This window comes from Phocoena sinus, chromosome 19, assembly GCF_008692025.1.
Source record: "Phocoena sinus isolate mPhoSin1 chromosome 19, mPhoSin1.pri, whole genome shotgun sequence".
In the NCBI taxonomy this organism is placed as follows: domain Eukaryota; kingdom Metazoa; phylum Chordata; class Mammalia; order Artiodactyla; family Phocoenidae; genus Phocoena; species Phocoena sinus.
Window position 1 is genome coordinate 23845809 of NC_045781.1, and position 25116 is coordinate 23870924.

The 25116-nt window shown below is 40.3% G+C and overlaps 1 protein-coding gene across 1 annotated transcript in view; it reads left to right on the top strand.

Annotated features, from left to right (window-relative positions):
* The window catches only part of LONP2 (lon peptidase 2, peroxisomal), a 99648-nt gene that overhangs the window by 73034 nt on the left and 1498 nt on the right, over window positions 1-25116 (top strand). Inside the window, exons 12-14 of the mRNA XM_032611791.1 lie at window positions 13573-13715; window positions 21967-22174; window positions 22584-22774. Coding sequence (XP_032467682.1) covers window positions 13573-13715; window positions 21967-22174; window positions 22584-22774 — 542 coding nt within the window. The remainder of the gene's footprint in view (window positions 1-13572; window positions 13716-21966; window positions 22175-22583; window positions 22775-25116) is intronic.

The window sequence follows — 25116 nt, forward strand, 5'->3', positions numbered from 1 at the left end:
TTTGAATACAGTGTGACGAGCCACAGTTTTAGTGTTGTTATGGGGGCCGAATTTAAATTTGAGAATTTTAATTGAGAATTTTTTGCACATCCTTTGAGAATTTCTGCACATCCTTACAGAATTTACTGATTTAAAAGGCTTGTAGCAGTTCAGTAGTCATCAAAATCTAAGACGCTTTATTATCAGAAGGATTTTTCTAAGCCAGCATTTAAGTTTGTGCTGTTGAGTATCCATCCATCAAACTTAAGCTGAGTTCTTATTAAAGACCCAGGTTGCACAGATAGGGCTAACAAGTTTTGATTCATTTTGCATTTTTAGTATTTAAAGTCTTGCTTCATCTGTTCATGCTTATCTTTCCTTTGATTGTATTAGTGACTTGGGACAAATAAAGTTTTCTAATAGTCAAAGGAACAACTAAGGTTAACTGTTAAGGAATATGGACTTCAGAGAGTTTTAGTACCAGGGCACCTACCTGGCTTGCTGATTCTAAAGCTTTGGGGGTTTGTAGGGTTCTGTTACAGCTAATTGGATTTTGCAAACCAAGATCTAATTAAATTTAGCTTAAGACTTTCTATGCTAAATCCTTTGCATTTGTAGGGATATTAGGCAGCATGTTGTGTCCATACATCTAAAATCAAGTGGTGTTCAAATTTGAGATGAAAGTGTTATATTGGTATCTACTGCCGGTATCATGAAGATATTCTGTTCTTACATTTATGCTGATTTACTGATTGTTCCCTCTTCAGTACTGGCCTGGTTTAAGAGATTTGTTTGCCTATGTAGACTGGAAGGAAGCTGTAATAAAGGAAAAATCCTACTTACGTAAGATAGGAGACAAACGTTTGTTATTTAAACTCTATTTGGAAACAGGAAAATCAAATATTGTCTAAAAATTAAAAAGTCATTGTTCCATTTAATGAATTATATAGGAAGATACAGTGGCCTTTGGGTGTCATTGACATATATTATCAAAACCAGCCTTAAGTTACAAGATAGTAAAACAATACTTTTAAAAAATACTACCAAAAAAAAAAAAAACCACTACAGATGGTGCCTGCATCTTAACTGCTAATCCAAGTAATTCTCCAAGACTATTTTCTGGATCTCTAACACAGGAAATGAGATTTATTAATGCAAAAAAAAAATCCCTGGGAGACGGTACAAGCTCTCTTGTCTGGTATAAAGTTAGGGTCCTATGTTTTGGACCTTTGTATAATACTAATTTATTCAGTAAGTGAGTCAGCTAACAGTCACTGAATACTTATGGTATGCCGTGTTCTAGATCGGATTCTGGGAAGGAGATGAAAGAGAACTTCTAACAAGTATGTAGTCCACTGGGGGAGATAGATATATAAACAAATAATTTTTAGATGTGGGATAAATGATGGTTTTTAAAGTGCTGTAGAGGCATTGACTTGATCATTGAAAGCTTCATTTTATTTATTATAAATATTGTAGCTTTTAAAAGTTGCTTTTAGTAAATCGAGATAAAATGGTCTTTTATTTACATCTTAGAATTGATCTGAATAGGTAAATAGATAGAAAAAAAATGTTTTCCAGATACCTTTTTTGATGTTCTTTATTTTTATGAATAGATAACTATTACTAAAATTGAGAAATGGTTCACAATCCTAATGTCCATCTATATCTCAACAGTTATTATATAGAAATGTTTAGTAGGTAAAACTTGAAAGAAAATGTATTTGATAATGTTAAGGTTGTATTATCGTCCCCAAAATAATAAAGAAAATATTGGCAGAAAGGACTTAAAATATTTTATTGTTAGCATGAAGGTTTTTCTGGGCATTTGGCCCACAGATTTCCCCATTACAACTAGTTAATTTAAAAAAAAAAAAAAAGAAAGAAAGAAAAACAGATTGAAAATATGCAGGCACAAATGCTTTGGCAGCCAGGGTCAGTAACTTGAATCTCAGTTGCGTGTAGCACACTTCCTCTGGCTGGGAAGATGGTTTTTTGGAAAAGATTAACCTGAAACTGACAGACAAATTATATAGTTGAAAATATTCAGGTTTCTCTGATTTGTTTTTAGATATTTTGTTTTCCCCTTTCTGCTTTCCTAAGAGAAGGCTCTCAAATGCTTTTTATCTATAGTCAATTTAGCTTTGAGCCACATATTTCTATTATCTTGTAAGAAATAACAAAGCCACTTATAATCTCAGCATCTCATCTAAATTTGTAAAGTAGACTTGGTTTTTTTTTTTTAAAAAGTCGTTTTATAACTGCAGCCATACAAATCTCTCTTCATGCCTAAATGGGGTCTGGATCCATGTTTGCATACCCATGTATGCTGAGGAATTGAGATGTAAACAGTATTCCCATTCATTGGTTCATACACGACCTCTCTGCCAACTACCTGTTAATATACCTAGTAATGCACGTCCTACGCCCTGCACACAAATATAGTTCAACCAATCTGTAAGTTTCATTTTGCTGCTTCTTCAAGATGCAGGAGCCCAATGTGATTGGATTCAACTTTCAAGAAGAAATTTTAATCATTCGGTACTAATTTTGTCACATACTTAATTTTCATTTATTAAAAATCTTTATATTTACTTGACAAAGCCAGTATTAAAGACCTGATAGTTTCTTGGCAAATCAAAGTAATGATTAAGTGTTTCGGTGATTTGTCATTTGTCCATGGATGTTATTAAGATTTAAGAATGCAAGGGCTTCCCTGGTGGCACAGTGGTTGAGAGTCCGCCTGCCGATGCAGGGGACACAGGTTTGTGTCCCGGTCTGGGAAGATCCCACATGCCGCAGAGCGGCTGGGCCCGTGAGCCATGGCCGCTGAGCCTGTGCATCTGGAGCCTGTGCTCCGCAGCAGGAGAGGCCACAACAGTAAGAGGCCCGCGTACCGCAAAAAAAAAAAAAAAAAAAAAAAAAAAAGATTTAAGAATGCAATAGCCAGTCACTATGCTGTACACCTAGAACTAACACAACATTGTAAATCAACTGTACTCCAATAAAATGAAAAAAAAAAAAAACAACGCAGTAGCCAAATTCAACTTAATTCAGCAGACCATAATTCAATACCTCTATTGTATAAGGCACTGTGATAAATTGGTATGGTAAGATTAGAGTTCATCTAGTCTGACATTTTACAAATAGGGAATCTAGGGCGCAGTTTCTTATCCAAGATTTTGCTGCATAAATGTTAGTTGTTTCCTGGGTGGTGGTTACTCCTTCAGTTTAAAAGGGATTCTAGTGGGAACTATGATTAAAAAGGTAATTTGATACTATATGGTGGTAGATCTTGGATGCACCTCTTAGAAGTTAAGAATTTGCTTAATTTGTAATGAGAAACTAGTAAAGATTTTAAGTCTGGAAATGATGTAATTAGAGTAGTGATTTAGAAAGATTGATTTACAAGTAGTGAATAAAAGGGATAGTAGGAAACTAGGTAGAGAAACCAAATTAGAAGGCTACGTCGTAGTCCAGGCAGGAAGGCTAATTGTCATTATAAAGTTCCTGTTATTTGCTAGACTCTGTCCTAAGCATTTTACTTGTATTTACTCATTTAATCCTTTAATGACCCTGTAAGATAGGTATTGTTTTTAGGCCCATTTTACAGATGAGAAAATTAAGGCACAGAAGATTCAGTAACTTCCCCAAGGTTCACAGGTTGTAAATGTCAGTCAAGATTTTAATCTAGGCCGAACAGCTCCAAGTCTAACCTCAGTAGCTATACTATGCTTTCATTATTCCTATATATCCTATATCCATTATCCTTATAACAACTATTTGAAGTGTAGGTACCATTTTTCTCTTTTCGTATGAGGAAATGGAGCTTAAAGAGATTAGGGAAATGAACAGTCCGAAAATGAAATTAAGAAGGCAGTTCCATTTACAATGAACATCTGAAAGACTTAAATACTTAAGAATAAATCTCACCAAGGAGGTGAAAGACTTGTGTGCTGAAAACTACAAAACACTGCTGGAAACAAATTTTTTTTTTTTTTTTTTTTTGCAGTACGCGGGCCTCCCACTGCTGTGGCCTCTCCCGTTGCAGAGCACAGGCTCCGGACGCGCAGGCTCAGCGGCCACGGCTCATGGGCCCAGCCGCTCCGCGGCATGTGGGATCTTCCCGGACCGGGGCACGAACCCGCGTCCCCTGCATCGGCAGGCGGACTCTCAACCACTGCGCCACCAGGGAAGCCCTGGAAACAAATTTTTAAAGATCTAAGTAAATGGAAGGATATCCTGGTTCATGGATAGGAAGACTTAACATTGTTAAGATCTACAGATTCAATGCAGTCTCTTCCAAAACTTCAATATCCTTTTTCAGAGAAATGGAAAAGCCGATCCTCAAGCTCATGTGGAATTGCAGTGGGCTCCAAATAGCCAAAACAATCTTTAAAAAGAACAAAATGGAGGGCCCACATGTCCCGAGTTTGAACTTTCTACAAAGCTACAGTAATTAGCTGGTATGGTACTGGCATGAGGACAGACATACAGACCAATGGGATAGAATAGAGGGCACAGAAATAAAGGGTCACATATATGGTCAGTTGATTTTTAATAAGGATGCCTAGACCAGTGGGGAAAGGAAAGTCTTTTCAACAAATGATTGCTGGGAAAACTGGATATTCACATGCAAAAGGATGAATTTGGACCTTTACCTTATTATATATACCAAAGTTAACTAAAAATTGATCAATGACCTAAACATAAGAGCTAAAATTATAAAACTCCTGGCATAAGAGGTTTGGGGAAAATCTTCATGACATTACATTTGGCAATGGCTTCATGAATATGACACCAAAAGCACAGGTATAACAAAAGAAAAAATAGATAAATTGGACTTCATCAAAATTAAAAACTTTAGTGCATCAAAAGACACAGTCAAGAAAGTAAGAAAAAACAACCTATAGAATAGGAGGAAATATTTGCAAATCAAATGTCTGATAAGCGATTGATATCCAGAATGTATAAAGAACTCCTATAACTCAACCAACAGAAAACAGCCCAGTTCAAAAATAAAGGACTTGAACGGACACTTGTTCCAAAGAAGATGGACAAATGGCCCATAAGTACATGGAAGGATGCTTACCATTGTTAGTCATCAGATAAATGCAAATGAAAACTGCAATGAGATATTACTTCACACCTAGTATGATGGCTGTAATAAAATAAAGTGGAAAATAAAAAGCCTCGCATTGGTGAAGATGTGGAGAAGTTGAAACCCTCGTGCACTGCTGGTGGGTGTGTAAAATGGTGCAGCTGCTGTGGAAAACAGTCCATCAGTTCTTCAGAAACTTAAATGTAGAACTACCATGTAACCAAGCAATTCTACTTCTAGGTATATATCCAAAAGAGTTCAAAGCAGGAACTCAGACAATAGCAGTGTTCATGGCAGCATTATTCACAGTAGCCAAAAGATGGAAACAACCAAAGTGTACATCAAAGGATGAATGGATAAACAAACTGTGGTGTCTGCATACAGTGGAATATTATTCAGCCATAAAAAGGAATAAAATTTTGATATATATACCACAACATGGCTGGACTTAGAAAACGTTATGCTTAAGTGAAATAAGCCAGACACTGAAGGACAAATATAATTCCACTTAATATGGGGTAGCTAGAATAGGCAAATTCATTGAGATATAAAAGTAAAATAGAGGTTACCAGAGGCTGTGGGGGTGAGAGAATGGGAGGTTACTATTTAATGGGTTCAGAGTTTATACTGAGATGATTAAAAAAAGTTTCGGGGGCTTCCCTGGTGGCGCAGTGGTTGAGAGTCCACCTGCCGATGTAGGAGACATGGGTTCGTGCCCCGGTCCCGGAAGATCCCACATGCCGAGGAGTGGCTGAGCCCGTGAGCCATGGCCGCTGAGCCTGCGTGTCCGGAGCCTGTGCTCCACAACGGGAGAGGCCACAGCAGTGAGAGGCCCGCCTACCGCAAAAAAAAAAAAAAAAAAAAAAAGTTTTGGGTATAGATAGCGGTGAAGGTTACAACAACATTGTGAATGTATTTAATGCCACTGAATTGTACAAGTCAAATGGCTAAAATGATCAATATTATATGTATTTTACTATAATAAAAAGAGTTACCAAAAAAAAGAGGTTAAGGAAATTTCCCCAAATCATACAAGCTTGTAAGAGATGGACCACAAACCCAGGCTATCTGACTCCAAGGCCTCTTGGAAATAAGGAGCATCTGTTGTACCTCACCTGGATATTTCTGAGGATCTACCCAAAATCAGGAATACTGAAAATGGGAAGTTTCATGCTTTTGTATCTAAAGCAATTTGGATATCTGTCTGAGGCCCTAAAGCTTTTTAATCTAAACATTTCAGCTACTCGTAGTGGTTAAGAGTTGGCTACTGGGAGAATTTGTCACTTTTTAGAAACAGTGTTTTTGTTCAGTATTAAAGGATAATAATTTTTAATGGCAAAATCATCACTACTATACAGGTATAAAATGAACATGTGTTAAAGATTTTAATGAACTCATTAATTAATGAGAGAACCAGTAAGATCTGGTTCCACGGAGAATTCAGAAAGCAGACATCTATATAGGCAATGAGGAATGCTGAAATTAATTTGCAAAACCAGCTTCTTGGGAAAGGGAGAGGACAAAATTCATTTTCATTTCTGTGGACAAGAATCACTTGTATTACTATTAGTTTCCTACAGCTTACAGGAAAATAGCTGAAAGGCACTGAGACACAGACAGCCTGGAAGGGCACACTGGACAGCATACCCAGTAATCTATGTTTTGCTCATTTCCAAGTCTTGCACAGTTTTTTCTGACAGCAGTCATAGAAGGGAATCCGTGTATGTAATGCCAGATGTGTTGATTCTTTTCAGTCAGGAAAAAAATAATCTAATCTCTAAATTTACCACCTAGCTGCCTTGTCAAGGAACTTCTGAGCTACAGGCAGCTTTTCTAGACTGGACTTTAGGTGGGACAAAACGTCCCCTTAGCCAGGTGTCCAGAACCCTGAGACTGTCTGTGATTTGCTGTGGACATCAGGCGATTTGCTTCACCTTCCTGGGTCTCAAGTTTCCTTGAGTATAAAATGAAAGATTGGACCAGATTTCTTACTTTCTGCCTAGCTCTTATATTTTTATATATCGTGGTTCCATCCTATTCTTGAATTTCTGATGCTACCTGAATTCTGCTAAAGCCTTAGAATGAGATCTGAGACGTTCTCAGGGACATTGTATTAGTATGACAGGAACAGGTAGTATTGATACTTGTTCCTTTGGAGAATTAACCCCCTGTTTCTGGGCCCTGTTATTTGATTGCTGGCTGCAGGTAACAGTATTGTACACCCTATCCTCTCCTCCAAACCTACCCCGAAGGAGTTAAAAAAGAAACTGTTATTCGTGAAGATGTACACGTCTTTAATAATCTAGAAGAAGGGGTTCCTTTTATGGCAGTACCACGGAATGTAGCTTTTGAACTCATGAGAGTGGTCTAGAGAGTGTAGCATATGCTTCAAGTCAAGTAGAATATAGAGAGTAATAAGTGATACCTAAAAAGTTCTGTCCTGAGTAAAGATGATTATAGATAACCTGGGGCTGTTTGTGGTTGGGGAGATTTTTGTTTCTGCCACATTCTGCGGAATAGTTGTTTGGTGTCAGTACCCTGTTCCTGGCCTCTGCTACTTTCCCTTTGTTGGATCACCTGCCCAAAGACACCATCTGCTGCAAGATTTGTTCAAAAGGTAAGAAATGTTTTTTTTAAACAAGAAAGCTACTGGAGTTTCCTGAGGTATTACACCCCTCTGTTCTTCCTCCTGTCCTCCCTTCTTAGGATTTTCCTTTCTTCCGGCTTCCCACAGTGATTCTTTGGCTCTTGGGCCTGCTTTCATGTAAATCATGTTCTTCTGACAGAGGAAAAGTGGCTGGAAAAGATCACGTGATCATGTCCTCGTGTGACAGCTGCTTTGGGAAAGCCAGACCCTTCCCCTGAGGAGTTTGTAGCTATAGAATATCCTTTTGTCATAGCTGTGGCAACATCAGCTATAGAGCCTGGTTTGGCCCTTGGGGAGTACCCCCCGAGTTTCATCCCTGCTTTGCCAAGGTCCACATTTGTCATGCTGGCAGAGCAAGTGCCTTGCAGGTTCTGCCTCTGGTGCTATTTGCTTATCTGCTACCTTCATGCCGTTAAGATCCTTGGCTATGCCCTGACCACCCTGGCTGTGTCCTGAATTAGACTCAGAACGGGCTGATAATACCGTTGAGAAACATGGGGCAGAGTCTTGAGTCTTGGTATCTTTTTCTTTTTCTTAAATATATTTATGCGATTCCCAGCAGTTGTGTGTTTGTGGTCAAAGCCCTGTCTGTGGAGCCCTGGGTGGGATTGGGGTGCAGAGGGCATTTTGTTTTCTTCTAGTGAAAGGGGCTATGGAGTAAGACATGTGAGTCTTAGAAGTCTGTATTAAATACTACTCTAACTACATAATTCATTTCCTCATTTATGCATAGTAAGGCTTTCAGCATTATCAAATTCTCCCAGCAACTCTGAGGGTTACTATAATTATTATGATTTTACTGATTGGAAAACCAGATACAAAGAGGTAAAGTTACTTTTTTCAAGGCCAATCAGGAAGCCAGAGCCAGGATTGGAGACTATTATTTATTGACTATCTCGTCATGTAATCTTAACCTCATAAACTCAGGGAATAGCTTGTGTTAAAATTTTAGACTATATCATTTCATTCGTCCTCATATATACATTTATATCATATTGGTAAAAATCATGGCACATGAAATTTTATACTCCCCCCTTTCCTCCGTTTGATGTTGTTTCAAAAGGATTTTCTCGCATCACTTAAAAAACACTTAGGAAACAGTTTTAGTGACTGTGTAGTATTTTATTAGATGTGTGGCTGTACCACAGTTTACATAATCATGTTCCTAATGTTGCGTATTTACAATAGATCTAATTTTTGCTGTTACAGATAGTGCTTCAGTGAGTATATTTGTGGTCTAGACATTTGTCTACACTTTTGGTTATGCCCTTAAGGATAGGTTCCTTCAAAATATTGGATTGGCCAAAAAGTTAATTTGGTATTTTCTGTAAGATGCTTCTAGTAGCGCTGAGTTGTCTTTAACTTCATTCAAAGCAATTTTGTTAGACTGTATTGTGACAACTGTCATATCAGTGTGCATTTTTAAAAAAAGCTTATCAAAACTGGTGAATTTTTGTGTAGCCACTTTAATATTGAAAATGGAAGAAGAAAAGCAACAGTTTTGGCACATTATGCTTTATTATTTCAAGAAAGGTAAAAGCACAACTGAAATGCAAAAAAAGATTTGTGCAGTGTATGGAGAAGGTGCTGTGACTGATCAAACGTATCAAAAGAGGTTTGTGAAGTTTCATGCTGGAGATTTCTCACTGGATGATGCTCCATGGTCGGGTAGACCAGTTGAAGTTGATAGCGATGAAATCAAGACATTAATTGAGAGCAGTCAATGTTATACCACGTGGGAGGTAGCCAGTATACTCAAAATCCAAATCAAGTGTTGAAAATCATTTGCACCAGCTTGGTTATGTTAATTGCTTTTATGTTTGGGTTCTGTGTAAGTTAAGCAAAAAAAACCTTCTCGACCGTATTTCCTCATGCGATTCTCTACTTAAACGTAATGAAATGTTCCATTTTTAAAACAAATTGTGATGGGTGATGAAAGTGGATACTGTACAATAATGTGGAACAGAAGAGATCGTGGGGCAAATGAAATGAGCCACCACCAACCACACCAAGACTGGTCTTCAAAGAAGGTGATGCTGTGTATATGGTGGGATTGGAAGGGAGTCCTCTATTATGAGCTCCTTCCAGAAAACCAAAAGATTAATTCCAGCAAGCACTGCTCCCAGTTAGACCAACTGAAAGCAGCACTTGGAGAAAAGTGTCTGGAATTAGTCAACAGAAAACGCATAATCTTCCATCAGGATAACGCAAGACCACATGTTTCTTTCATGACCAGGCAGAAACTGTTACAGCTTGGCTGGGAAGTTCTGATTCATCCACCATATTCACCAGACATAACACCTTCGGATTTCCATTTATTTCAGTCTGTACAAAATCCTCGTAATGGAAAAAACTTAAGTTCCCTGGAAGACTGTAAAAGGCACCTGGAACAGTTCTTTGCTCAAAAAGATAAAATGTTTTGGGAAGATGGAATCATGATGTTGCCTGAAAAATGGCAGAAGGTAGTGGAACAAAACGGTGAATACGTCGTTTAATAAAATTCTTGGTGAAAATGAAAAATGTGTCTTTTATTTTTACTTAAAAGCCGAAGGAACTTTTTGGCCAACCCAATAGAATCACTGGGTGTGAGATTATGACTATTTAGGAGGCTTTCAGTATATTGACAAATGGCTTTCCAGAAAGATTGAATCAATTTATATTTTCATAAGCAATAGTATTTGAGAAGATCTCTCCACTCTCTTTTCCATTGAACTTTGTCATTTCTTAAAACTTCTTTACTGGTTACTTTAATTTTGTAACCAGAAATTGTATCTTGTTTTTATAATTTAAACTTCTTTGCTTCTTGGTGAAATAATCATTTTTTCTTGTGCCTATTACCCATTTGTTAAGAACCACTGTTTTAGCCCAAGATAAGGGCATAGAAGAAGAACGTTAACTGTGCAGTTCCAACAGGAAGGATTTGTGGGACAGGGTCCATGTCCTATAGGGAGGTTGAACTTTTTTTTATTGTTTTTGTTTGCCTTGCCTTAAAAAGTCCACCTGGCGTGAATGTTATGATCTGGGGCAAGGCCCGTAATGAGGCCCAGAGATTCTGCCACTATCTCCTCTTGGTGCCAATCCCTTCTGACTACGGAGAACGTGGCACTAGAGCTGAGTACTGAAAGCGTGTGCGAGGCCTCAGGGTTCAGCTCTAACCTGGGCCTCATTCCTTGAGTGGCATGTTGGCGAGATGATGTTTAATGAGGAATCAGAGCATGTATTCTCTGAAGATCCAGCACTCTCTTGCTCTCGCTTTGTGTTACCCAAGGTGCAGTGGATGGTTCTTAAAATCCAGTGCCAGCCTGTCTTTCCTGATTAGCTGGCACCATTTTCTTGACATGAGCTTTAGTTCTCTAGGCTTGTGCTCCACGATGGAACATTTTGAAGCACAGATTAGTTCTAAGTTTATTGCAGTTTTCATCACCCAGCTGCTGTGCCTAGAGCCTGGAGTGAATGGCCGTCTTTTGCATTGTAAGGTCTAGATGCATTAGAAGTAGCTCTCCACACCCCCAGCCCCTCAGTACTCAAAGCACTGAATTCACTCCTCCACTTGGAAAGGGATGGGATATCCCAAAGCAGTGGTTACATAATTGTGGATTGGCTTTCACCCATCCAGCTTTACTTCCTCCTGTGATAGTGAATTCCAGGCTGGCAACAGTAATTAGATCTCAGAAAAGCCCGTCACAAAACACAACAGGCTAAAGAAAGTCACAGCCTCTTCTACGCATTGGCTAGAGTTTCAGAGCCCTTCATTTTTAGTGTACGGTAACCGTAGACAGTATTGCGCTTTTTCTCTGTGCATTAATCTTAATTAAGCAATGACACTTTCTGTTCCGCTCTGAGATCTACGTGTAGCTAAACTGATGGTTTAAGTGCCTCCCCACCGTTGGTCACTGATGTTGCTGCAAACAGAGCAGCAGACAGAAGATCTCCTGCACGCGACTGAGTAACCCAGGAATTGCTCAGTTTAGTGAAACAGATAAGTAAGTGCTGTAAGAAGTTGCAAAGATCAGGGAAGACTTCCTAGAATCTGGTTGAGCCAAACATTGAAAGATCAAGTGACATTACAGAGGTATGACTATGAGATTGTGTATAACTCAAGACCCACACTTAGGATACAGTGTGTGTATTACACTTTGCAGTCTGCAAAGGGTTTTCTCTTTAATTCTCACAAGAATCCTGCAGAGATAGGTAGTGAGAGGTTTAATGTTTTGCATAAAGTCAAATAGCCAGCAAGTGGCAAAAAGTCTGAACTGTTGTCTGTTTTCACTTGTGATTCAGTCTTGAAGAGGAGCCCTGTAAGGTCCAGCAAGAGAGTAGGCCAAGAGAACCCTTTCCCTGAAGGTCACAGCAAGGCCGTGAGACACGGGGATCATTTGGGGACACCCCAGGATGTGTCCAGTTATCATTGGAATCTAAAATTAAGGTCTAATATGATTTAACATATTCAGTAATCACTTTGGAAAAGAAAGGAGTTAGCGAAAAGCAATTCCTTTAACTTCATGATATCAGAATAGAAGAATCATAGCAAAGCTAGAATAAATATAGGTGGACATACAATGTTTAGGTGACTTTGTAATTATTATGTGTTGTATATTAATGTATACAGTAATCATTTCCAGAAGGAAGGGTGTATGTAAAGAAAGCAATGAAAGAAAAATATTTTAAAGCACTTTGTGAGGTAGTACAAGAACTAGAAGAATTATGGTAAAACAAAAAGAAAAGAAAAGCAGGGAATGAAGATGAATAGAGCCAGATCTTTCCTACATTTATTTATTTATTTATTTATTTTGCGGTACACGGGCCTCTCACTGTTGTGGCCTCTCCCGTTGCGGAGCACAGGCTCTGGACGTGCAGGCTCAGCGGCCATGGCTCACGGGCCCAGCCACTCCGCGGCATGTGGGATCTTCCCGGACTGGGGCACGAACCCGCGTCCCCTGCATCGGCAGGCGGACTCTCAACCACTGAGCCACCAGGGAAGCCCTTTCCTACATTTTTAAACCTCTACTTATTTTAGGTTTCTGGCTATAGACTGAAGTAACATTTTTCTTTATTCAGATTGGAATTACAAAGACCAGTAGAAACGGTGGTCCTAGGGCAGTTGGTTCCTGCTCCCTAGTTGTCTGATCTCAACCAGAATGAGTCAGTCCTTCAACAAGATGTCAGCAGCCAGGGCTCTTAGGCAGGTAAAGGAAATAGTCCATTATTATAGGGATTTCAAGCCAGGCTTCATATTATCTTACCCTGGTGATGACAATTATATTCGTTTTTATTGGAAAATAATAATCTTGGAGTTGAGCTATATGTTTACACAAGAGGCATTGCTTCTAGGGGTTCTGTCATTTCCAAGTTCACGTTGGCTGTCAGGAAATGGGACACCTGATGCAACTCCTCTGAGGAGGGAATTGAACAGTTTGAGTTGTGTTGATTTCACAGAGAATTGTACAAGGTAATCTATTGCATCTGACACTTGAGTATCTGGCCTCTAAAGGCCATCAGTTGAACAGTGCCAGGCATTGCTCTTGGCTTAATATAATGGTTGAAAAGAAGACAGGCAAGGTTGCTGCCCTCCTGGGGCTTACACTTTAATGGGGGAAGATGGAGGACAAACAAGTGAAAGTAAATGAACAGGGCAATGCATTGTGTCACCCCTCGGTGGCTCTTGAAAGACTAATTCTTCTGTTGCATTACCACAGGTACACACGGTGAATTTTTGTGCCTTAATAAAGGTATAAAGGTGACTGAACGGTTGGAAGTCCACTGAGCTTCTGTTTGATATTTACTGCTAATGAATTTTCATACCTGCAAATCTCTGAGAATTCTTAAATAAAATTTTCTCTCTTAGGTTACAGAGAACACATCGTAGAAGATACAAAACCCGAATCTATCAGTGACACTACCGACTTGGCCCTACCACCTGAAATGCCAATTTTGATTGACTTCCACGCTCTGAAAGATATCCTTGGGCCCCCGATGTATGAAATGGAGGTGATCATTCTCGTTCCTTTGTTGATACCCACCAGTTTACTCTGTTGGTTGCCTAATAGATTGGGGGAGAAGTAGATTTGGGTATTTGGGGAGGCTGAATTTTGTCTTAAGATTGGAAACTTATGTTCTCTGTGGTATTAAATTTTGGTGCTTAATGTGATAACGTGGCTTTTGCAGAGCACCAGAGACCCTGGCCAGATCCTCTTTTGGAAACCCAGTCTGATCTTGTTCTTCGCATCCAGTTTCATTTTAAGAACAGTGTCTCTGACTTTCCTCCTTAGAAACTGTATATTCCTATTGTATGTGCTTTAATTAAGTATTTCTTTGTGCTATCAAAGACTTGGAGGAGGGAGGGAAACAACCCAGTACAGAATACCTGAAGCCATGAGCCTGGCTTTAGCTTCATGCTCCTCTAGTGCAGACCAGATGGCATCTTTCAGGATTTGTTCTTTCATTGTTATTACTAGTGCCTTTCGAGTTAAACCGACACACAAGCCCAGCCCTATTTCCATCTCTCTCCCGTAATTCTCCCTCATAGCGGAACGCGGAGCCATAAAGGCCTTGAGAGCAGGACCGAGTCAAGGGAGCTGGATAGAAATAGGTGTTGGTCTATTCTTACCAACTATAGTACTCTGTTTTGGAATGGGAGATATAAATTATAGGGTTGTTAGAAAATAGAGGATTTTTAAAGTCCTGGGAATGTTGAGATCACCAAGGGAAGCTGTGACTGCTGAGGTATTGTGATATATTTTATAGGATGCTTATATGAGCTTTCTTGGGGCATTTACTAGAAAGAGTATGTATTTTACTACTGAACTTAATTAGCATCTTTCTTCAGAAGCTTTACTATCACCTTGTCTGTGTAAAGGAAAAAAGATTTTCAGAAGGTATATCTGGTGAATTATGCAGAAGATAATCTCTCCATCCAGCATTTGAAATCACTACCAGTAAACATGATTTTCCTCAAATCTTAAAACTGAGAAGCGGAGAAGTAGCCCCCAAACCCATCTTGTTTATTTTCCTAAACTCTGAGCTAGTCATTTAGTTCTGCAAAGCTCTCAGCTACAAGAATAGAACGCGTTTACTGTTGGCAGTAAACCTGGTCCTGAACGATAGAATCAGAAACATTATTTTGGTTATTTGAATTCTTAAGATACTGTGGATGGATTTAAATTTTGAAGTGTTGAAAGAAGTGGAGCAAAACTTGTTTTGGTTGAGAACGCGGGCCAAAGCTGCTTTCCTGTTCCGAGTGAACCCAGTGAATCTGTGAGTGACAGTAGAAACAGGTTCTGCTCCTGCATGTCCGGCAGGCTCTTTTCTCTTGGCTTTCCAGAACAGTACATGCCAGCCATTCTTTGGGAATTTACACCAGAGCAGTTGATAAAAACAAAAGATGGATGCATGTTTCTGTTGCATAGACCCTTCTCTCCCAACCATGACTGCTCCTGTTAGGTTTGGAAGCATTGCTGACATTCTTGGAGCTTTGGCAGAGAAAGAGCCCAAGGACAGAAAAGAGAAATTTTATAAACACTGCTTAATAGCTCTGTTTGATATCACTGCAAAAACTATTTTATTTTCTTTGTAGCATCTGAACTATTACATATGAACACTTTGACCAGTATGAATCCAGTAGCCATTTTCCCTTCTATAAATAGCATCTTAGAATAGAAGGTCTGGTATCTGGGAGTTTGGAACATTTTGTTCATATTTTCCACAGTTGAGAGAATTTACCCTGGAGCCAGGGGCTTCTTTCTCTACCTTTAGTGGTCTAATGACCATCAGCCCCAAATTATGTAACCACAGCTTTTTGCATCCATGAAATTAAGATTTATGGAACATTTCTTTGTTGTCCACAAGGTCCATCACTGTGCTAGGGGTCGTCCATTTTACACACAGGGAAAGAGCTTAAGGAAATTAAATGAATCATGCAAATTCACATAAGTTGCAATTAGTGAGGCCATTCTTTAAACTCAGATCAGCCAACTCAAGTCCAGTATTCTTTCTACTCTCCTATAATACCCTGCAGCCAAGCTAATTCCTGCCCTTTCCTGCTAAAAGAGAATTGCTTGAAGTACAGCAGTTTTAACAAAAAGGCGTACCTGCTCTACCTCAGATTTTCATTTTTATTCTTACCAACTATAGTACTCTGTTTTGGAATGGGAGATATAAATTATAGAGTTGTTAGAAAACAGAGGATTTTTAAAGTCCTGGGAATGTTGAGATCACCAAAGGAAAAGGATACGGAGTAAAGAGCAGGGAGCCTAGGAGCAGGCCCTGAACAGTTAGGGTCACGTAGGGGAAGAGGAGCCCTCAAAACAGACAGAGAGAAACTAAGAAGGAACAGGCAGTCAGGTAAGAGCAAAACAAGGATGTTGTGCCGCCATGAAAACCAAGGCAGAGACTGTCTCAAGAAGGGGGAACATGCAGATGTGTTTGCTGTCTGTGTACCGGATTCTACAGTATGGAGGTTGTAGGTGACCTTGACAGAGTGGGTTCACAAGGAGTGATGGGAGTGTGTTGAAGAGGGAATGGAAGGTGGGGAAGTAGAAGTAGTTTGTAGGCAGCTCTTTCAGAAGCTTGGCTGTGAACAACTGCAGAGAAGTGAGGTGGCTAGAAGGGAGGATGGAGGTCAAAGGGAGAGTGGTTACAAATGGCAGCCTGTTTGCTGGTCAGAATAGTGCAGTAGAGAGAGTCAGACTGAGGTTGCTGGAGAGAGAGGAGGTACCACAGGAGCAGAGTCTTTGGGGTAGTGCGGCGCGGTGGGGTCCCCGGTGTGAAGGAAGAGCTGGTCTGTGATGAGGGTCCCCTGTGGCAGGTATGATGGAGAAAGGAGGCTGAGAGTGTTGAGTAATTACACGGAAAAGATGATAACGCTGGAACAGAGGAGTATTCGTGCACAAGGAGAGCAGTAAAGCTGGGACAGAGCTGGTGTATAATGTGAAGGAGGTAGAGTTGATGGTCTGGAGTACAAGTGACCTAGAAGGATGAAAAAGTGGCGGTCAGGGAAGGGGGTGGTTAAATTCAGATTTCAAAGGTCGTATGGCTTCTGTTGGCAATAAGGACCGGGAAAAGGGGGGCTGGGTGAGGGTGAGAAGCGTGGTTTTGGAGTTAAGGGCGTGCTTAGAGACAGAGAAGCCAGCTTGCACGGGTCTCAGGTACTCCCTGAAGAAACCCAGGGTGATGGCGGGACTCAGGGTGGCCAGGAAGGAGAGAGTGGGTTTGACTATAGAAGGCAGTGAGCAGAGAATGAAGATGGGAAGCCGGCTGCCATAAGCGGGGGTTAGGAGGAAGAGGCACGCCACTCAGCGTGATGAACCCCGCCTCCTCGGCCGTGCTGGCGTCATCCGATGCATGGGGGGATTATATATAGATAGTTTTTAGAATTTGGTGAGTTAATGTATGTAAGGCACCCACCGTAGTGCCCCGTACATTCTAAAAAAACAAACAAATACTGGTTCCTGCAACCACCATACACCCTTAAAACAAATAGACCTATGCCCAGTCACAAAAGTAAAAGTCCCTATTATTTTTATTATAACCCTAATTTTATATTTGCTTTAATAACCTATACCACCCCTTACTGTGCTTTATTTTCATTGAAGATGAGTCTGCAAAAATACATTAGTACCAAAAATGTTACTGACCTAGCAAACAAACAGGAAGAAAGATAAGAAGGCACACTTTTACTGGTGTTATGTCCGTTTAGAATTCTCTCAACAGGTTGAAAAATGAGTTCCTGAAACTTTGTCTAGATTTCATATTTAGGAATAGTATCATAAGTCACCTTTTCAAATACAATAAAGTTTCCTAAAGAAGAAAGATCAGTTAAACACCCACTTTTAGAAAATAACAGATCTCCCTGCATTATGAGAGAGAGTGGGAGAGAGTGGGGTGGGTGCCGGTGTCTGGGGCCGCCGAGACTTCATTCTCCCCGACTGCTTCTCAGAACACCTCCTCAGAGGCAGGCCCGGGTCCCGGCATGGAGGGCTTAGGAAGGACGCAGCTACTGAGTCTCATTTGATCTGGTCAGTTATGAGATTGCCATTAATAATGGTAAACTTGGTTGCAGTTACTTTTACTGATTACATGAACCTCTTTGGGGGGAGATGAGAATCTTATAATTTTCATTTTCATCCTAGTGAAGCCAGGAGAAGCCTCCACATTATGAGATACATATATACACACACACATATATATTATCTGCATATTAGATATATATACATAATTAGATACATTATATAAATATAATACAATCCTGCAGTTGACACCCCCCCAAAAAAAACACCCAACATACAGAGTTCCTATATATCTCTGGGGGTAACAATCAATCTCATAGACTACAAATGTGGTGACACAATCAGAAAAACACATAAACTCTAGTCTTTCCAGGATAAATTTGATTTTCAGCCTCAGAAAACCAGTCATCCAAGCCACGAGCGTCTATGTTTTGTCGTCTGCTAATCCTGAGAATGTGTCATCTGAGTATTCCTGACTCCATTCATAGTTTGTATGAAAGCCTCAGTGGTGGACAAAAAGTTCTTATGCAAAGGTCACTGCCCTTAGAAAAAATAGTAATAAAGGGAAGAAGAGACTAGACATGCAGGTTTTAAAAAACGTCCTGAATAGAATGCATCCACAGGTGAATTCCAGGAGATTCCATCAGTGTGCTTGCCTTGCAGACAGATAAAAGCAGGTGCTAGAAATGAGCAAAGTGTATAAACACTAACGAAATGCCCAAAGAGTCATGGTAGTAAATTCCTTCTTCCTCCCTCTCCATTCAGACCTGCTGTGCCCCACGCCCCTGTTAGGACAGCAGCGATGCTGCACTCAGCCTGGCCCACCACCAGCCAGTTGTACCAAGGAAAGGCCTTACTGGAAGGGCCTGCAAGCAGCTGGCTCTCAGCGGCGCCGGTGCTGCGCCAGACCGGGGCCGTGTCGCGCAGCTTCCCAAGGTGACGGTGGCTGACCCCGGCACCCCTCCAAAGCAAACAAGTTCACAACTGGAAAAATCAAATATTCCTACAGAGACTTTAAAGAAGTTGGCAGATGGAGAGCCGCCGTGGTGACAACCCTGGCGGGAGCATAAAAAATGCTGTGCAAGCTATAGAAAACAAACCAACGTGTGGTGTAAGCGTTACTGAGGCACGAACCTGCACACATACCGCAGCCATCTGACAGCTCAGGTTTTGCGAGACACTGTGCCTGTCCCTGGTGAGAAGGCCCACAATATTATTCCTGTCTTGAGTCCTTGGCACCTGCTGGCCTCTCTGCTGTGAAAAGGCTTCCTGGCCTTTTTCTGCCCAGCAGATTTTAAGACCGCTCAGTCTCTCCTGTGACACCTGTCCCAACTCCGCAGACATGGACCCTTGCCTCTGCAGGGCTCTCTGTAGATACAGGCACTGGCTAGATGGTCTTGTTGCACTCCCCATGCTGGGGGGTAAGTGGCCCCTTATCTGATGCGGTTAGGTAGGTAGTCTGTCACCGCTCTGAGGTTTTCACTTGACATCCCCGTGATCCATGATGGGGCCAGGCTCCCGGTGCCAGTAAAGCACCATTGGATGAAGGTAAAACTCTTAGTCCCTCTGACGGCTGCAGCAGTAAATAACAAGGTATTAAAACTGTAAGTGTTGGTCTAGGTTTGGAAGGGTCACAAAGAGTTGTACGTATTTACTATTTCAGTCAGATATCACTAAATATCACTATTTTAAGTTAATCGAGAGGAAAGAACAGTGTGAAATTGGCAATGATTAGATGCTCAAATGCTCCTTAAACACTGCTATCATTGAAGTGTTCAGAATGCAGTCATACTTAATAAGACATATCCTGTTATTAATTAGGTTTTTCATTAAGTATTTTAAACACTTCCTCAGTCTGCATATTTACATGATTGATAGAATTATTACAGAAGAAAATGACCATTTCTTTGAACAAGATTTGGTTAACAGATAAAGGAAACTTGAAGCACCAGTTTCAAGGGAAATTGAATGACAGAAGTGAACTTGAGAAACTCCTGCTCCACTCTGACATTTAGAGGGAAAAACGTTCTAAGCATCAAGCCTAGGCCTGTCTTGGCTAATACAATTGATGATTCCACAAACCAGTAATGGAATTAGAAACTGGTAGGAAAGTACCAGTAGATAAACATAGTTTTGAAATTATTGTATTGAATCACTTGTTAGGGAAGTCTATAAAATACAAATTGTTCTGTATAAAGGGTTTAAGATGGCTGGGAAACTGCATGCGGGAGCAAGAAAGAGCATATATCTTATCTTTTAAATTCATATTTACTTGCACTCATTATTTCCGAGGGAAAAATACGTAGAAACTGGATGCTTGGTTGTTAAGAGAATTGTTACAATTTCAGAACACATGGCTTTGAAGAATATGACTCCAAGTCTAAGAATTACAGATTGGTTACTTCTTAGATAACTGCTATTAGCCTCATCACGAGACTCTAGGTTTGATAGTAACTCCTGCCCTCAGTTCTCCCACCCGTGTATGTTGTTGTTGAGTTACACAGATTTGTCACTGGTCCCATCTTCAGGTTAATATTTCAGCACTTACCGTCAAGTTAGAATAAAGCGGTTACGAGCCTGGATGGTTTTGGTTTGGTCACGTGTACTTATCTACCCCCTGTCCTTTCAATGAACAATGGACCAGTTACTTTTACCCAGAGCACTGGCAGATGGAGAGTGTTGGAAACTGGCTTGGTTTCTTGAAGCAATGTGGTAATCAACATGAATCCTACTTCTGATTCTTTGGGGACATGTTTGGTATTATTCTGACAAAATGAGTTTTGAGGATTTAGCTGTTAAAAGGGATTGTTCTCATTATAGCTAATGAAGTTGTGCTATATGGCTTTTTCTGTTACATTAGCACAGGATTCAGTATATTGAGGATAATTCTTTAGGACTGGTTCAGTCAGTCCTAGAAAAGAGCCGTGCAGTAAAAACAGGAACCCCTGACAAGTTCCCACCCAAAGTAGATGTTGTTCAGGTATAGAGAATTGATTTTATATTAGCAAGAACAAGCCTTGTGAACACTTTTATAAATAATTGTTTCTGTGTTTTCCTTAAATAGTACTGATCTTTTGCATATTGATCTTTTGCGTCTTTTTCCTCAAATAGATACAAAACAGGGCAAATGCAAAGCTGAGGGAAGGTGAAATCCATGGTGCACAGTGTCAGCTCAGCCGGCGATGCAGCCTGGCCTTTCCAGTCTCTAACGTATCATTAAATATAAAATTAAAATTTTAAATATAAAACCAACTTTAAAAATAGGTTTTTATGTTTACTACTAAAAATAAGTGCCCAGTAGCTTCAATGGATGTCAAACGTCCATTTAAAATCAGGATTTTCAGCATCTAAGCCCCTTGGAAAAGCAAGCATCAGCCACCCAGCCCTTTAACCAGAAACTCAGGCTATAGACTCTCCTGCTCTGTAGTGAGAAAGTTACCTCTCGGTGGAAAAATCTCATGATGGCATCAGTGCTGGGTTGACATATTGTGCCCAGTTCCTCTAACATGGGTAACTTCTATTACGATAAGAAATTTGGAGGCTCAGAATGTGCGATAAAAGTTAACATAACTGTTTTTCGGCTGTTACTTTTGATATGTTTTCGTAACTTGGATGTGTTAACCTGTTTGGCCTGTAATCACCAGTGAGTGACACAGTCAGTTTAATATGGAAGTGAGGCAGCACAGTGGGCCTCCGAGCACACAGAAAGGATCCAGGACACAGTGAAGTAGCATTTTACAGTGCCTCCGCGGCAATAAAGATGAGTGGCAGGGAGGTAAGATCCAGGGGTTTTAATATATACCTTGGCCTCTGGAGCTAACACTTCTCAAAAGTACATTGAAAAGAGCGTTTCTACTTCCAGAAGCAAATTCATGATTGCCTAAAATGAAGTTCGGTGCTGTAGTGTTTTTAAATATGCAACCTAATAAAAGCATTGAGATAGATAAAGCGATTGCGTTTGTTCCTGAAAATTAGGGCATGTGTAACTAGATGTGGTGCTTAAGTATCAAAAGTCACTCACGCATACTTTAAGGTAAAATTGTTTCTGATAAATGCCAAAGTCTCTCTTGGCAAAAAAGCCCTGTGTGACTCCAAGTCACGTGCAGTAGTAAGTACTTTGAGGTGCAGCTTAAGCTTAAGCCCTCTGAGGAAGAGCCAGCGCTTGTGATTAGGTCAGCCTGAAAAGAATTTGGCTCTTGTTGGCCTTACCGATCATTTTCCTTCTTTCTCTCAAGGTGTCTGAGCGTCTGAGTCAACCAGGAGTGGCGATCGGTTTGGCTTGGACTCCCTTAGGTGGGGAAATCATGTTCGTGGAGGCGAGTCGGATGGATGGCGAAGGCCAGTTAACTCTGACTGGCCAGTTGGGGGACGTCATGAAGGAGTCTGCCCACCTGGCTATCAGCTGGCTCCGCAGCAACGCCAAGAAATACCATCTGACCAATGGTGAGCGACCCACCCCAGGGAGTAGGGGCGGGGGGTGCAGTTGCAGGCAAAGGAGAGCCTTGGGATCCTGACCCAGGAGGCATCCCACAGTTCAGAGACAGATCCAGTTACCCCTTAAAGCACAGACCTTTGCTTTTGAATTCCTGTGGAAATTCTAGTTCCCAGTTGAGGACTGTGACTGGAACCTGAGCTGGAAACCGACTCCAAGGGTTTGTTTTGTTTTTCCTGCTACTTGGAATAGAATGAAGCTGTTCTTCCAGACCCCCACTTTACTTATACTGCCCATTAATATTTTGAAGGATCTGTTTACCCGAAACATTCATTTTTATCTCTTTGATTTTCTTTTTTCGGAGAAAAAGAAAACAGGTTTAATTTTTCTACATCAAAATCCTTTTTTCCTTTTTTAAAGCTTCTGGAAGTTTTGATCTTCTTGAGAACACAGACATCCATCTGCACTTCCCAGCTGGAGCTGTCACAAAAGATGGACCATCTGCTGGAGTTACCATAGCAACCTGTCTCGCCTCACTTTTTAGTGGGCGGCTGGTGTGTTCAGATGTAGCCATGACTGGTGAAATCACACTGCGAGGTCTTGTTCTTCCAGTATGTATGAAGAAACCTATTTATATGGTTTTTAATTTTTTTAATTTAAAATTTTTATTAATAGTATTTTAAAATCTAAATTAATAGTGGTTTGCCTTCTTCCTATGAATAGCTTAGTTTTAAACACATATTAAATTTTTATATCTGTAATTCAGATTTTAAAATTTTGATCAAATAAAGGAAAAACTGACAATTTTCCCCATGTTTTCCCCTCTACTAAAAAAGAAGACTTGCTTACAGAAAAAAATATCAGTCTGGTCACCAGAAATATCAGCTGTTCAGGTGAAGATTTGAGGCTTTATTCTAGTTAATGAATTGTTAAATATATGGCATGTGTGTAAAATAGGATGGTAGCTATTTTTAAACTTTAAGCCCAATTCTCACCTTTTGGAATTCCTGTGAGACCTCCTGTCCGCCTATAGATAACTTAGATTACTGTAATTGATAGATTGATAAAAAAATATATAGAAAAGTAGTAGTATAAAATGGAAATTGTAGTAAAGACTAACCATGCCTAATTGCTAAATTTTGAAAACGTTCTGTACATATGAGGCTTTAGGGCTCCAGCCTATATCATAACTACTTATAAAAACACTGAAAAATGCATAGAACTTGAGAGATCATTTAGAGGTTTAAGTCATTAGTTAGCAGTACCAGACTACAATAAAGTTTTGGTGGGTTCAATAGCAAAATGAGAAAAAAAGGAATGTTCTTTATTATGAGAACGCCTTTATTTTATGAGGTAATGGTGAAAGTAGGTCATAGAATCTCACCAATTAGGATCACAAAAAATGCTCTCAGTTCCCTGATTTTTTAAATTTAATTCAACCAGAAAGTCATATTCTAAACCTTATTTACTATAACTGTATATCTATACTCGATAGGAATGTCGATCTCTTTTCTTTACCTTACCCCAGAACTACTGCATTTCTAGTGACAGTAGTGGTTGATACGAGCTGTACTACTAAAAGGAAATGAGCAAGTGCTTTACTGACCATAAACTCTTTAGTTTCCTAGTTCAAAATGGTAAGCTAAGCAAGGAATAAAGGGAATAAATTATAACAGTCAAAAATGAGGGGGGAAGGACTTCCCCCGTGGCACAGTGGTTAGGAATCCGCCTGCCAACGCACGGGACACGGGTTTGAGTCCTGGTCTGGGAAGATCCCACATGCTGCAGAGCAACTAAGCCTGTGCACCACAACTACTGAGCCTGTGCTCTAGAGCCCAAGAGCCACAACTACTGAGCCTGCGTGCCACAACTACTGAAGCCCGCGCACCTAGAGCCCGTGCTCCGCAACAAGAGAAGCCACTGCAGTGAGAAGCCTGCGCACCGCAATGAAGAGCAGCCCCCGCTCGCTGCAACTAGAGAAAGCCCGCGCACAGCAACGAAGACCCAACACAGCCAAAAATAAATAAATGAAAAATATTTTTTTTTAAATGAGGGGGGACACACCATTGTAAAGCAATTACACTCCAATAAAGATGTTAAAAAAAAAAAATGAGTGGGGAGCCATCAGCTGATAGTTCAGCCAACTTCTAGAAGATAGAAGTGTCCCCAGCTGATGTAACAGAATTGGAGGTGGAGACAGTCTTCCCAGCAGGAATCTGTTGAAAAGCACTGGCTCAGAGCCAGAAGGTTCAGACCAGGAGAAAAGGAAGGGGGTGGGAAATGAAAACCAGGGGATTCGTTGAAATCTCCATAGAACAAATGGTTCTTCCACTAGGTCCCCTGCACTCAGTGCAAATTGCACGCAGATAAAGGCTTCCCTACCCCCAGCAGAGGCGAAGCCACAGCAGCTCTGAGTAAGCCTTCAGTTTTAAACTATTATGGGAGACATGGAGAAAAGCAGCAGCATTTAAGAGAAAGACCTGGTAAGTCTGGAGAAAACGTAATTCAAGAACAGAGGATAAGACAAAGCTCTTGAATTTAAAAGAATGGTTTTAGGAATTGGTCGATGAACTATTCAGAAAAAAATAATAGAAAAAACAGTCTGACAAATCCAACATCTAACTAAACAGAGAAAATAGAAGAGAACAAATTGTCAAGGAAATAATGGAGCATTTCCTAGAATTTAAGGCTATGTTCAGGTTGAAAGGGCCTGTACCAACTAGGAAAAAGGATTGCATCCTCATGACTTTTCAGATCATGGAGGTAAAAGCTTTCTCATCCGTGACCCTAGATACACAGCACCTTCAAGACTCTGAGGGAAAATGGGTTTAAATCGTTTTGTATACACAGCCTTACCGTCAACCAAATGTGAATGCAAGATAGACATTTCCATACGTGCAGGGAATCCGTTTATCTCACACTCTTTCTGAAGAAGTTACATTGAAAGTGTAGT